The sequence below is a fragment of the Pogoniulus pusillus genome, chromosome Z (assembly GCF_015220805.1).
Source record: "Pogoniulus pusillus isolate bPogPus1 chromosome Z, bPogPus1.pri, whole genome shotgun sequence".
Taxonomy (NCBI): Eukaryota; Metazoa; Chordata; class Aves; order Piciformes; family Lybiidae; genus Pogoniulus; species Pogoniulus pusillus.
Genome location: NC_087309.1, coordinates 56,225,327 through 56,241,599, shown reverse-complemented (window position 1 = coordinate 56,241,599; position 16,273 = coordinate 56,225,327). Strand labels below are relative to the sequence as shown.

General features: G+C 42.4%; 1 protein-coding gene across 2 annotated transcripts in view; it reads right to left on the bottom strand.

Annotated features, from left to right (window-relative positions):
* The window catches only part of UHRF2 (ubiquitin like with PHD and ring finger domains 2), a 109,997-nt gene extending 97,030 nt beyond the window's left edge, over nt 1–12,967 (bottom strand). For both annotated transcript variants that reach the window (XM_064140861.1, XM_064140862.1), the window contains exon 1: nt 12,345–12,967. In XM_064140861.1, coding sequence (XP_063996931.1) covers nt 12,345–12,497 — 153 coding nt within the window. In that variant the 5' untranslated portion in view covers nt 12,498–12,967. The remainder of the gene's footprint in view (nt 1–12,344) is intronic.
* Between the last annotated feature and the right edge of the window lie 3,306 nt (nt 12,968–16,273).

Sequence of the window (16,273 nt, the reverse complement as noted above, 5' to 3'; positions counted from 1 at the left end):
CTTGAGGTACTCATGTAGTTTCTGTACCTTCCTTTTACAGACATTTTCACAGACTGGAAAAGGCAAGACATCCGTTTCAGAACACTAAAAGCCTGTGTGTTTTGAGTACATGAAAAAACAAACTCTTAAGAAGTTACCTGCCATGATCACACCCAATGAAAAAATCACTGAAAGTCTTCATTCTAGAAACAGACATTTTTGCAGACTTTGAACATTAATCATGCATCAACATCCAAGCCAGTGCAGCAATTTTCTATTCAAAAAACAGGTAGTATATATACTGCCACTTACATCCAGTAGAGAATAAATATAAATGAGATTTTTTAACAAATCACAGTGTTGTACAGATTTCAGCTACGTAACCTCCTAATTCACACTCCCCTTCTTTTCCAGAAAACAAGATAGGAGCTAATACATGCTTAATACTTTGGGAAATATTTCCTAAATATAATACTTCTATGTAATTCCATTTACTTTAAGAACTGTAAGATCTGAAATAACTGTGTAAGAGTGACTATACTTAGAGGGAAACAACACCAAAAGTACAAACTGTGCCATCTAGCTTATGAAATGAAATCTCCTAAATGGAGAGCATTCAAAAAATATACTTATTCCCTATTTAGCCAAGCTCCCCAATCCCTAGCCCTAAAATCAAATCAAAATGATTCACAGAAAGTAAGTATTTTAACTGGTCAGCTTAAAAAGTTATAAAAAAGAAACATGCATTGTTTCACCCATATGACTTTGTACATCAGCCTCACTGTGTTCCAGATCCAACTAGATCCTGCAGAACACCAGAACAGATACCTTTACATCATACATAGCACACCATTACTACAAAATTCTTTTGCACCCCACAGTTTTAAGACATCCATTATAATCATCTTTATTTTACCTGATCTCACCTACTTGCAATTAGGCTAAAAAACTCACACTAAAAACCAAATTGTGTAACAGGAGAGTAGAAAAACAGTGAGTATCGATTAACACTGCCTTGCTCAGTTAAACACTGTTAATGACCTACAGCATCTTTGAAACAGAGATTTTATTTACCTAAAAGTATAATGCACTGCTTTGGAACATCAAAATTAGAATTTGCCTAGTTATATCTTACTTCATTTTGCAGTGGAAACAAAAACCGAAACACATCACAAAACACCCAACCAAAAAAGTACACAGCTAAAAAACCTCCCATCTGTTTCCACACTACTTTTGCAACAAAAATTTGTCTGGCCTTTTTCCAGAATAAACATCACTGTTAGAAGAATATTTTACAACATTTGTGGGTTTGTGTGCTTATAAGCTATATGAATGAAAAAAAAGAAGAGCAGGAAGAAGCAGGGGGGAAACTGAGAGGGAATGCCCCATCTTCTCACTAGTACAGTTTTGTGTAACATTCAAATATCTTGAGATAGACAGAAGGGGAATGCATGCCTCTTCCATCATTCCCTTTGCTTTTTAAAAATAAATCTCAAGGGCGTGGACATAACCTGACACACAAGCAATTGATCAGTTCATCCATTTAAGACTTTTGTTTAAAAATTACTCACCCTACTGCTGCTAATTACTGTACCTACAGCTGGGCTGTGTATGTAAGGCTACTCAATAGTTTGTTGCAGTGTAACTGTAACTAATTCACTTGCCTTCTAAAGAGCTACAGCAGACAAAACCATTGAAGGTTTTGATGCTGTAACTATTAAGCAAACGTAACTTTCCAAATGGAAATCCTCAGCAACTTGTTATTCTGTAATTCTGCAGGTGACTGACTGCCAACACTGCCTCAGTAACTGGCAATATAGGCTAGGGGTTGATATTGAGTAGCAAGCTACTTAACCAAGTTTAATAAAGCTTTCCCCTCCTACCACATTAAGTGTTTCATTAAAAAAAAAAAAAAGGGGGGGGGGGAGGGGACACGACGCAAGTGTCCTTGGAGCCTTAACACAATCCAGACTTCGGTGCTTTACAATGTAGCTCTAAGGTCCTCCAAGGTCCCCCCAGGGTCTTCCCTTCGCTAGGCTGAAAAACCGCAGCTTCCCGACACCGCAGGAAGTTTGTATTTTCACTGTTAAGATTATTAAAGAAGTTTAAAATGCAAATAAACCAAATACAAATAACGATCTTGCAATAATACATTTGAGGGGGAGAAGAGTGAGAAGATCCACATTTCTGGAGCTGCTGCTGCTTCTCAGCAATACTCCAGGACCATTTTGAAGATTCAATCCCCCACCATGAGATGTCTTCTGTTGCAAAACGTTTTAAATAAATAAATCAGTAGGACATCTGCAACACATAAGAGCAGAAGAGAAAATAAATAGTTATTCTACCCTTTTTCTCTGGACATGTGTGAGAGTCTAAATCCTCTCTCTTGTTCATCATCAAAGATAAAGATTGCATTTAACCTCCGAGACTAGGTGCTTGGCCGAAAGCTCAGGGATGCAAATCGAAAGAGAATGTCTTGGAAATACCTGGATCTCATCCTGAATGCCCAGGATGTGTACATCTTACAACAGCTACCCCGAAGAGAAAAGGGTCATGTGTATTCGGGGTATGGACAGGTACATTGCAGGGAGGGGACGGAGGCCCTCCCTCGGCAGGACCCCTGCAAATGCATGAGAATACACAGGAAGATTTCCCTGGGGAGCTGCACCTGGACACCGATCTGAAAAAACTGTTTAAAACACAGCAGCAATGCCTGCCAAAAGTGTGCACCTCCAGAGCTGCACCACCTCCAGCAGCACCACCAAAGCTGTCCTCCACCAAAAGAACCCCTGACGAACTTCACAGAAGATCATCCCTGGGCCTCGCACCCGTCTCTGTCTCTCTCCCCTTTATCTGCGACTGAGGGTAATATGATCCCAGCTCTTTTCCTTCCCTGTTTCTTCTCTTCTTCATCATTCTCTTTATCTCTCTCCCCTCTTCTCTCTCACTCTCCCTCTCTGTTTTGCTCAACTTTATCCTTTATTAAATAGTTTTGTGGTGATATATGGTCTCATTTGCACCTTAATTTCACAACACAAAAACATACAAGAATAGATTTTGCTCCTCTGGACAGAGATATTGTTAATCTTTGTTCTCTGGACCTTGACAACATGCCATGTGGAGGCTGACAGAAACACGTTCTGAGGTTCTGCAGTTAAAATCCAGTACAGTGAAGATCTAAATACAAGCAGTCTGAATTATCTAGAATAACAAGATAATCAACAGGAAGCGAAAAAACGCTGTATCTTCAGAAATTAATTCTTCCTATATGCATAACAGAAAACAAACAAACAAACAAAAAATCCACAAACCACTCAAATACACACACACATACCCCTCCTTTAAAAAAGTAATCTGTACTGCAATAGTTATATTGCACATATTTAGAAAGCACAACATACCTAGGCTAGGCTTTGAGTAAGAAGCAGCCTTCTCTACTGATGCCTGGCCCCACCCTGATGCACAGATTGCCTACTCCTCCTGATCAAAGAGATCAGGTTTGATGAATGTGAAATAATGGTCAACGGAATAATTGTTGACCACAAAGCTGTCTACTTTATAGCATTAATTTGTAACAAATTAGCATTCTATTCTGTGCCCAAGTGGTTGTGGGGTTTAGTGCTGTTTTTATAGTTCTTCAAAAAAATATTTTTTTTTATGACTAGACTACTCTATGACTAATGATGTCATGATGAAACCTGAAAGCACAGCAAGAGGCAAGGTAAGCACACTTCAAATGAAGCAGGATGTAGCGCTTGGCACTGCGATAGGGAAAGAACACCTGTTTATAGTACAAGCAAAATTAGTCCCAGATTATTAGCAACTGTATAAACTTAGACTAAGGCAGTGCTGCAAAGTCAAGAAACAAATATTCAACTAGTAAAATCAAGTTCACATGCTACTTGCAAAAAGTAATGTGTGTATCTATAAATACACCTATTCCAAACATTATTGCCCCACTGACAACTGAAATGGTTTTCGTTGAAAAGCTGGAAAACAACCAATATTTAAAAGAACTCCATCCCACAACAGGAGAAGAACAATAAAAAGTTATTTCTTGAATTACTGACACTAGACTGATGTTATACGACAATGAGATCTTGGTCACTGAGGCTACAAACTGAGGCTACAAACTCACAAACTACTAGAATAAGAACACAGCACAGGATTATAACTCTACACTATACCTGTTCCTCTAGATAATTTTTTCCCATTTTTTTTTCAAGTTGATCCAGGATTGCAAAGCATCTTTTGAAATTATATTACTAATAGAGTATAAGATGCAGGAAGCTCAGGACCTATCACTACACTTGTATACTAATAAAGAGTAGGAGAGAAAGCACAGTACCCTTCTTTCTACAACTACATTTAAAATTCTTCCTGAAATACAGTGTTTCCTACACAAAAAAAGCAACCCAAAACCCCAAAACCATGTAAAAACAATCCCCCACACACATACATACACTCCACCTCTCCCTATTACTCCGCAGCAAATACTGCCTTACTATGCCATCAAAATTCAAGATACCATTCCTGAATTGAGTCCCAAATAACCTCAGACAGGTTAAATACTCAGCTCAGAAAGTTTTTTTTTTTTAATTCATCACAATCAAACTGACAATTTCTGAATTAAGTGCTGACCAGTTCCCCAGTCAGATTTACAGTATGCTTGCTTCTAAAAATAGTTATGTAAGTTATTTCATCTCACTCTGCTGCTAAGAGGATTCCCAGAATATTTGTCTGCCTGCACAGTTCATTAAAAGAAAACATTACATGTTAATTATAAGCATTTAAGGACACTTGTCATTCACAAATTCCTATATGCAAACTGGAAACAAAGGTAATTGGGCAAACACAAAATAGGCAAGCTCTATCTCCTTCAAATAGGTTATGATTTCTTAATGGTGACTAGAATATATACTAGGGCAAAAATAACTGAACAGACTACTTAATTTATGACAGTCATATGACATAGCTCTACTGATCCTACTGTCATTAAAAACAGATGCATTTGTTTAGTTTCACTTTTTTCCCCCTCTCAATGTCTGGCATGCTTCAAAAGCCTTTAAGGAATCATTAACTTATTCTGAATTGACACTAAAGAACAGCTAGATTTACTATATCTGATAGTCTTTCACTATACTATATATCCAGAAGCAGAGAAACAGATGACACACATCATAGACACTACCAATTTCAAAATGCTTCTTGAGAATGTTGTTTCAAATACGGAAATGTAAGACAACACTGCTTAAACTACTGCAGAACATAACTGCTAAAATGCAATACTGGAACTGTACCTACATGTCACTGTTAGAAGAACTGCCTTGTAACAGCAAGCCACAAATTACTTTAAAAGCATGCAGATGCTGCACTTACACAAACGTAAATGATCATGCAGCGTGCACTATGATACTACATTACTTGGAAAAAAAATATGCCTGACAAGAAATTTACCAATTACTGTCACATTAACTGCTCTACAAGACTCAGCAGAAAGACAGTTTATTACGGATTATACAGCGTATGCAGAAACCTCCCAAAAAAGCACTGATTATTTTTTTATCTTAAAGTGTGATCCAAGAGGGTATGTTTCTAGGTCTCCTTAATCCAGCTATTCCACATCACAATCAACATATTTAATAACTTATGGAAGTGTGCCTGTGACTGTTTTCTGAGTTTTCTTCCTGTTAAACAGATGCAAATGGCAGATGATTCCCTCATTTCAGAGGAAATTTACTCAACAAAGCAAGATAAAAATTACTGCTCTGTCTTATTCACTCTTGCTCAGTATTCTATTTTGAATGACAAAGTCATAATGGAACACAGAAGCAGGTGAAACATCTGGACAAGGAAGTTCTCAGATAAGATTTTAGATCCACACCCTTCCAGAACAAAATACAGGCAGATCACATTTTAAAGAACAGTAACCAAACAAGTACATTTTTTTATATCACAAGATTCATGTTTCAAAGCAACCTGTCTGAAGACACATTATGCCACTAAAAAAATTCAGAAACAAGGCAACACAAATTCAGTCCTTATACCAGAGACTGTGCTCCTTTTTAGCTGTTGTATAATGTGTATAAACAGTTAATAATCTACACTGGACTTTACTAAAAAATGTACACATAACACTGAATGGTATCACATGTCTTACTTTCAATAAAACATAATCCACAGAGACTCCCACAGTATCTGCAGAAAGCATACGGCAAGAGCTGCTCTTAGAGAACTAAGAATATGGAAGCTTCCAGTACTTGGTAAAGGCACTTCAACAATGAGAGTCATAATCAATGAGTTTGACCTAAAGCACAGTGTGAACATGTGTGCTGCTTCAACTCTCTTTATTAAAGAGAAGTCTGGCATGCAACACCAAGCCACACAAACTAGCAAGAAACTACAGAATCCTATTGCTGACATTGCCTAGAATTACACATCAATCTCAGCACAAACACCATGATAAGTGTACATTAGTCATCTCTATACTCAATCAACAAGACTAGCTTTTTTAACCTCAAACTAACTTTTTCTGAAGTTTTGTAATTAAAATTAAGTTGTAGAGAAGCCTGTACTTTAAGGCCACATTCTCCAACATAACAGTTACTAAAAAATTATCTGCAGCGTATAGGCGACACCAACACATTTTACTGTTTTGATCTGGATTAACTATAATCCAATAGACTCCAGTGTACAAGATTAGTGCCAATATGCAAACAGATGAAATGTAAGAGCTGTTAGAAAATATTTCTGGACTTAGTCAGAATATCAAGCTGAAGACAGCCATTCTCAGTCTCAGCCAATGGCTTCTACAGGGTTCACAGCTGCACCTTCTCCAAGTTTAACTTGCTACTAAGAAGTTCAGGTTTTGAAGACTATTTCTTCCCTTATTACTGGGTAAGATGCAGACTGTTATTTTAGACATGACATTTTCCTCCTCTTAGATAAGGGCCTAAAATCCATTAAAGGAGCATTTGTTCATTAACTTCTAGCTAGGTTATTAAGTTATAGTAGCAAGACTTCTCTTTTGTTCTCAGGAATTCTGTGATTGATCTTCTGGCTGATATTTACAATTATCTGATAGCATCATAAACGACTGAAAAAAGATTCAAAATATAAAGCTGTGCTGAAATCCTTAGAAGCATGGGAAGACTAATCCATGCTGAGGGTCTTTTCCAACCGCAATGTTTCTGTGATTCTGTCATCTTCGTGCTGATTAGATGAGAGTGGTCAAGTACCTCCTAAATGATGGTATGGACTTCTATAGCACAGGCAACTGAAGTTCAGCAACAGTAATGCCAGCAGAGCAAATTATTTATCTGCAGCTTGTAAGGACACCTGTAATGGAAGAACCAGTTACTATCTCAACCTTCCACAACCAACAATAAAGTATAAAAAAACCACACCAAATAAAACAGCCAAGTATCAATGCAATTACCTTAACATAATTTAACAGTTAAATGATTAGGAATAAGATCCAGTTAAAGGCTTTCAAAGAAGAGAATCATCTCACAACATCCATCCATATAAATTATATAGACATTTTATCACATTCCATCACTGGAAATCCTTATCTTATCATCAATGTAGGGCATATATCATGTGTGTTCTGCATCTAAGAATTTCTGATAACAACAAATACTCTGTTTCCAAGAGCTTCCAGACACATTTTAAAAGAACAAGTACTAAACTCTACTACCTAGATTGTGGCATAATTCATGTAAACTACAACCCTAAAGCTGGCTGGAACTTTCAAACACACTTCAGCTTTTCCTTTGTTTGTTTAGGTGCTCTGATAATGGTAACAAGGAAGTTGCATTAGTGGTAGTGCACTGCGAGTTGCACTAGTAGCTTTACAGTAAAAATTTAACAAGAAGCTGATTTTGATAAACTTCCACAATTGTTCAAAAACCTTGCTAACAGGGCTATCATACTTACTGCCAGACAAATTTAAAATACATTCCATCTGTGCTTCTGGAATTCTGGAATGCAGTCTGACTATCTGCCCTGATGAGTCCAGATAAATGTCTCTCTCATCAAACTACTTGCTACCAGCTTCATCAAAGAATGAAGAAATCATAGGAGGAAGTGACTGCCAAACCACTTTTCCAAAATATGACCGCTGTAATTGAAGACTTCTCACATCCAGATTCTGCCTGAAGCAGATGGGGTTTGGACAGCTTCAACTGAAAATGTCTACTATTTCCCAAACTAAAAAAAGCTGGGAAGAGATTGCATTAAGAAACCCAACTCTTTTCCAAATAGGTTTAGCAATGTTATTCTTCAGGGAAAGACTCCACAAATACAGCTTTTCTAGCCTTCTGGAAAATTACCCAAACTGCAAGTATTTATGAAGCACTTAATTATACAATCAGGAAACTGAAGCTCAGAAGCTTGAACTTACATGAAATCCTGTCCACTGCTATGCACCCTGGTCAGCAGGAGTTAAAAAGGTCATGATTAAGAAAGGCTGTAGGTGAAATACTGCATGTTTCACTGAGGCTGCTGTACACTCTCACGCAAAACTAGAAGCTTCTATACTTCCCTTCTCTATTTACAGAGACAAAACCTTAAATCCTTGGGTATTACAGCATGGGCCTGCCAAACTACTGCCAAATTAAGAGTGAATTCATACTGCTAAGTAACATGATACATACTACTTTTTCGTGCACAAAAACTCACAATAACTTTCACATCAAGTAAATGGCCTCAATACTCTCACTTCCACCTGAAGGCTCCCATAAAACAAGTTTGGAGCATCTTCTTCACCAACAAGATCAACAACTTCCCTCTTACATATCCTGGGAAGAAATATTTGGGCTATGATATCCTTTGTCCATGATTGGTAAGCACTATGGAAAAGCCACTACAGAGGATGGCTTAACAACAATAGCCACTGACAAGTTTCCACTAAGTTGAAATTCCAACAGAGTAGGAGAGGATGATGAAACATGACAATGTAATGCTATTTTTTTATATTCTATGAACAATAAATATTGTTGAAATACAACACTGTGCACAATTAGTTCCAAGTGAAACATAAATTGGTATTAATATCCTTATAATCTTCCAGCAGCCTTAAGTTCGCTGGCAAGTTTAAATAAATTTCAATATATCTTTAGTGAGCATTTTTTTCCAGCACTGTAACGAATCCTAGAAATCTAAAAATTAGTCTATCTTGGTCCTATAATCTATAGTTCAGATCAAGATGACCTGATGGTAGGTCAAGATGAAAAGAATTTGTCTACTGCAGTCTCCTCTTCACTTAATGAATAAAACTGATAATGTCTCATGAAGAAATGGTATGCAGGTTTCCCAACTGGGACAGAGTATGCTGCCAGAAGGCAGACTGTCTTTTCTGAAGATTAGAGAACTCCACACAAAGCGTTTAATTCACCAGTTTATTCAGAGTTAACATGTAACAACATACAAAGTATCATACAGGAATAACCTGTGGTGGAGTCAGGGTAAGATAGGATTTGTATCAGTATAAGTAAGTTTCTGTCCCTCCAAGAGACTCTTTTCAGACAATTATCAAACTTACTCAATAATGTCAGCAACACTGCAAGTTTCTATATCCAGTAGACCTCCCTGGCTAACTGCAAATTAGGTTATTGCATCACTGTGATCTATTCCTTTTCCTCAGGAATTTCTACCTCAGTCTACAGAATGACTTGACTTCCCTGGCTGACAGGCAGTTTACTCTGCTTTGCAGAAATGTGGATCTGCAAAGATTCCAGATCAAGCTATACAGAAATACCATCTCTCTTCAATGCCACATGTGAATGAATGGTATGCTCTCTTGGCAGTTAGAATTAAAACACAAAAATCTGATTGTTCAACCTAGTGCTTTTCCTGGTTTTACAAGAAAAAAAATAATAACACAAAGTACTACATTAACCTCAAGTTTTCATTAGCAGTTGTAGAGTATTTTAACCTTTAAGGAGTGTGAAGTAATGCCCACTTAAGTGGAAATTACAGTATACCACATAAACTGGATGTGGACACTGCTAAAAACCTGCACAGTAACAGCTCTAGTTCAAAATGCTAGTTCAAGCTGTTCTCTACGTCAAACTAAGAACATGAAGTTGCTGAAATTCAGTTCATAAATGGTGACTCATTTAGACTACTGTATCCTTATAACCTCATACACTCACCATTTTAGAAGTAGTTATTCAGTCTGTATGTACCCACCATTTTCAAGGTTGGTGTATATATTTACATTCTCAGAGAGACTACAGTAAACAGTACTGAATAGCAAGATCACAGTTCTATCACTAGACTCTACCTGTTTAACCATATTGAGTGTTAATCAGACAAACCAGGAAAAATTAGATAATGGCTTTTCCATGTTTTGACCTCAATATACTGCTTTCAATTAATCTCAGATTGATTTGAAAAACTTTTTTTTGTTACAGCCCTGAAAGAGACTAAGTTCAGTTTCCTCTGTTTATGTCTTCTTATACTCAGTCCTCCTGACTTTTTCAACTTACTAGCAGAAAAGCAAACCACAATCAAAAAAAATTAGAATTATGCAATTGCAAGAAAATGGACATAAGCAGTGAGCAAAGCTATACAAAAAGGAACTCCCTAAATCTTCACTAAACGTGACACCTGTACTGTGTCCAAACTTGGAAATTGAGTACTAAACTTACAAATGCTGCTCATGTATGCAACTTCAGTTACAGTATTTGACTACTGTGCTTTCTCAAATAGGACATCTGTTAACTAAAACACTCCAGCTAATTGGCCTGGCCACTGACAGACAACACAGAAACGCACAACGCATCACATGCTCATCTTCCTTGTTTCTTGGGTAAACACTGTGCCCCAAACCAACCTCAGCAATAAAAGGTGTGCTGTCACACAAAGCTAAGCAAGTTACACAACTTCGAGAGCGATATTCCTTGATCTGGTCTTTCAGAGAAACACGGAATTAAATCGTCTCTATTCGTTTCGATATGCACATCCTCACAAATGATCATTCACTAATCTGTGGAACACAAACCCCAACATGTTACTGCCTTCACGATCAAAGTTTAGCATCTAGCCATTAAATTGCTTCTTAAATGTCTTAGAATTCCTATTTCTTACTTTTCCCGGTTATTTGTAAAAATACGCATTCCATCTCTTTTGAGGAAGGAATCTCACTGCCTTGCATGACTCAGTTTAGATTAGCACTGCAACACTCATCCGCTGCAAGAAAGTGCACCTTAAGAACCAGGCTCCTGTAACTACACCACACAGCCAATAAATACCTTTTTGTCAGGTAATTGCATTCGGTTTATTATTCGGTTTAACTTGAAAGGTTACCCTCTTCATAAACAAACATAAAGCCTGAGACAATCTGTTCGCACTAAAACCTATCTAGAACGGGAAGAGAAGTGTCAGCTCACAGACGGGCTCGCAGCCAAGTCATCCCGGCAAGATCGGACGCCGGTCCGGCCGTACCGCCTGTTCGGATTGCCCGCAGCAGCCTGATGCCTCCCGCTACACACCGACCTCTGTACCAGTGAGGCCCAAGGTGCCCCGTGCAAGCGAACCCCCCGCCGCTGCCCCGTCTACGCAGGAGTCCCGCCACCGCCTCCCGGCTCCAGCCGTCACGTGCCGACCCGGGACCCTCCCGCGGGGCGGTAGGAGGAGTTCGCGGCCGGCGGGCCCCGAAAACCGTTATTTCGGCGGGGGAGGGGCGAGACACACGGGCCATGCAGCGGGTACTGACCGGACGCTACACTTCGCGCCGACCCTCCGCCCCTGCTTCCCCCCCCCCCCCCCCCCCCCCCCCCCCCCGCCACGTGCGAGCCCCGGGGGCGGCGTTCCGCCGCGGCAACAGCCTGCCGTACTCCCGCGCCACACGCTTCCCTTCTGCCCGGCCTAGTTAGCAGCAGCGCCGGCGATGGGCGATCTGGTGGCTCGGCTCCCGGGGCCTGGGAGAGGCCAGTAGAGGTGCCTGCTGCCTCTCGCACCGCGCCAGCCGCCCTGTCACTCTGGTAACATAAAGGCAGGGGCTGGGGGAGGAGCCTCCCGCGGTTCAGGTGGCAAAACAAACACACAAAGCGGCCTCCCCAGCATCCGCTCTCCCTCTAGAAAAAGGCGGGCTGGAGGGCGCGAAAGAAACTCGCCCTAGGTTCCCGATCCTCTTGTCAGGCCAGAAGCTTTGCCTTCCTCTTGCCCCTCATCTCCCTCTAGGCCCGACGGGACGCGAGTAAACAAAAGCCGGAGCCAGAGGACGACACACATGGGCGGGGATGAGGATCCCCGCACCTGGCCACACAAAGAACCGAACTCAAGATGGGTTCGGGAGAAGGGGAGAACGCCCATCTGTCTCCATCTCTGCCATCCAGGTATGGACGTTCCCGCCTCACCTGTTTGCCTCGGTAAAAAAGGCGCTGACGGCCGGGGCTCACGCGGAACGTCTCCTGGATCTTCTCCCGTAGGCACTCGATCTTGGTAAGGCGGCTCAGGTCGTCGATGGTCTGGGTCTCAGTGCCGTCTATTGTGCGGACTTGGATCCACATGGTGCGCGCCCTCCCGCTCGCTTAGCCAGCCGCAGAGAAGGCCGGGAGGTCTGGGACAGGAGGTGGAAATGGAGCCTGCTGCTCGGCTGCGAGTCTGCTGTGTCGAGGGATAAGGGGAGGGGGCCGAGCGCTTCCCCAGCTCTTTGTTCGGCTCGGTGGGGCTGGACTTTCAAATCCCGCGGAACAGATGCGAGCCTCCCCGCCCGCCGGCCCGCCGACCTCCCTCCGAGGGGCGCCGAGATGGAAGGAGACCAGAAGCGACACCCTCCAGCTTCCAGATCGCTCGCGCCGCGAGTGCCCCTAGGCAGCACAAGGTGAGGAGGAGCCTGACTGGAACCGCCGCAGCCACGTCTAACGGGCGCCTCCGGGAGCCATCTCCCAACCCCGGAGAGTGTTTACCAGGCGCTGCCACTCTCACATGGAGGTCACGGCGCCAACGCTGATCTCGCGAGAGCCTGCGGCCTCGGCCGTAAAGCGACAACAACACGGGGGCGGGGGTGAGCGGGCCGTGCCACGCCCCCTCCCGTACGCCAGGGTCGGCAGCCCTCGCGGTGCGCTCGAACCGGCAGCGGCCCCGCCCACGCAGTTCCCGCGCTCAGCCGCGTCTCGGGCGGACGGCTGGCGCGAGGACTGCGGTGGGGGAGGAGGGGCTGCGCGCTGGGGTGGCGGCCGTTGGCATCTCCCTGGCGGCCGTTGGCATCTCCCTGGCGGCCGTTGGCATCTCCCTGGCGGCCGAGCAGGACCTGTGTGGCCATCCCCAGGCCGGCAGGCGTCCCGGGCCTCTGCGGTCCTCAGGGCCTGCGGCCTACCCCTCGCTGAGACTGTCAGGCGCTAGAATTGCTAAACGTTCACAGGCAGCTGGAAGAACTGTGTCCGCTGGCCACTGGAGAAACCCAGGGCCCCGCGGTCCCAAAGTCGAAGTATCTCCAGTCACCTATATTTAGCTGTACCCGAAAAATAAGGATGGGCTGCACTTCTTTACGCTAGACAAGTGAAATCACGGGACAAGACAGGAAAAGGCAAGCCTCACCTGTACTTAAAATCTGACGTGGATTCGTCATACAGTGCTCCTGTAAATTGGGTAATTCTGCAAATTAACGTCAAAAAATGTGCTGCTGCCGTGCTCTTGTGGGCTACCCGTTGCAGACATATGCCAGCTGGTCACTCTCTCACAGTAGGATGGGGAAGAGAATCAGAAGAGTGAAAAGTGAGATAATTCAGGTTGTTATGAATGATCTTAGGCACAAGCCAACCAGTACCAAAGCCAATACAACATTTATTTGTTAAAATGGAAGCAAGCAGCACAGGGCACAAGGGCTGCGCTCCACCAGCTCATACTACCAGCGCACCACATCCTCTCCCATTTATACACTCAGTTTATGCATGTGTGTTAAGTTTGTAAATAAGTCCTTGAAATCCTTGCTACGATGGAAATTTTTTGTGCACCTGTGTTGTCTGGGCTGTTTGCAGTCATCTGGTCACCTCTGGTGATCATTGGCAGTACCTTCTCTGCATATCCTCCAACTCTGACCCCTCAGCACAAGCGCAATAGAAAAAGCACTCTGCCAGTTGCCACACTGATTCTCCATCCCAGGGACACGCATCTCCTCCCCTTTTGTTTCCTCCCAACATGAATCATGCTCCTGTTTATCACAAGATCAAGATAAAGATGTTCAGTAGATAAAGCCAAACCTATGCACATCAGCAAAGCAAAATAAGGATGTAATTCAGTACTTTGTTCCAGCAGGCAGATGTTTACACATTCCCAAGTGTGGGAAAACTGCATATCTTACCACGGGGCAGGAATACAGATTAATTTAGTGCATGATTTGAGTGCCCAAGTAAAGACCTTTGCCTAATTAACTGCAATTCTAGTACTAACATTGACATTACTCAGCATAATAATGAGGCAGAGTACATGCTAGACACATATAACTCTGTTACTCAAATGCTCTCCACTCAAATGCTAAATGTCACCTAGAAGGCAGAGACAGAAAGGTTTAGGGTATATAAAAAAAGAACAAAACTCCTCTCCAGACTTTTATCCTCGATGCTGTCCTTAAGCATATGAAAGACAGTGGGGTCATTAGGAGCAGTCAACATGGTTTTACCATGGGAAGTCGTGTTTCACCCAGCTGATAGCCTTTTATGAGGACATAACCAGGTGGATTGATGATGGTAGATGTGGATGTGGTTTATTTTTATTTCAATGAAGCATTTTACACTGTCTCCCACATCATCCTTGCAGCTAATCTGAGGCAGTGTGGTCTGGATGATCAGGTAGTGAGGTGGATTGAGAACTGGTTAAAGGAAAGAAGTCAGAGAGTTGTGGTCCATGGGATGGAGTTTAGTTGGAGGCCTGCATCTAGTGGAGTCCCTGAGGGGTCATTACTGGGACCAGTACTATTCAATATCTTCATCAAGGACCTGGGTGAGGGCACAGAGTGCACTGTCAAGTGCAGTGCCAAGTTTGCTGATGACACCAAACTGGATGGAGTGACTGCCGCACCAGAAGTCTGTGTTGCCATTCAGAGACTTGGGAAGGCTGGAGAATTGAGCAGGGCAAAATTTAATGAAATTCAATAAGGGCAAGTGTAGAGTTTTGCACCTGGGAAAGAATAACCCCATGGATCAGTTTAGGTTGGGGACTGATCTGTTGGAAGGCAGCAAAGAAGAAAAGGATCTGAGAGTCCTAGTTGGTGGGAGGTTGACCATGAGGCAGCAATGCCATTCTGGGGTGTATTAGAAAGGCTGTGGTTAGTGGGTTGAGAGAGGTTCTCCTGCCCCTCTACTCTGCTGTGGTGCAGCTGTGCCTCAAATGCGGTATTCAGTTTTGCACCCCTCAGTTCAAGAGGGACATATAACTGCTTGAGAGAGTCCAGTGCAGAGCTACAAAAATGATTAAGGGATTGGAACATCTCTCTTACAAGGAGAGACTGAGGGAGCTGGGTCTCTTTAGCTTGGAGAAAAGGAAACTGAGAGGTGATCTCATCAATGTTTATAAATATATAAAGTGTAAGTACCAGGAGGATGGAGCCAGGCTCTTCTTGGTGATGCCTGATGACAGGACAAGGGATATTGGGTGGAAGCTGAGGCATATGAAGCTTCATTTAAACATGAGGAGGAATTTTTTCACTGTGAGGGTGACAGAACACTGGAACAGTCTGTCCAGGGGAGTTGTGGAATCTCCCTCTTTGGAGGTATTCAAAACCCGCCTGGATGCATTCCTGTGGGATCTAGTAGAGGAGATCCTGTTCTGGCAGAAGGTTGGACTAGATGATCTTTCAGTGTCCCTTCCAGCCTCTGATGTTCTGTGATTCTATGATTATGATTCAATGACTCTGGATTTAGCAGAAACAAAGGCAACCCATATTTCCTCCACCCAAGACAGGGATGCCTTATTGATAAAAATTCACCAGCACCATAACTTGTAATGTCCCACCCTTCTTCTTTCCCACACTCCACTTTTATAGCTGAGCGTGCTGTCATATGATCTGGGATATCATCGAGGTCAGCTGGCACAGCTGGATCCCTTTCCAGCTTCTTCCATACCCCTGTCCTACTTGCTGTGAGGCAGTGTGAAAATCTGAAAGCATCTTTGATCCTATGTAAGCACCATTCAGCAGCAGCTAATCCACTCTTTTGTTATCAAATACCATTTTGGTCACAAATTGAAAACAAAGCACCACACCAGCTACTATGATGAAAAGCTGCTCAATCCCTGCTAAAATCAGCAATCATGAATGCTGGTAATGTACTATAAAAATATAGCTGAT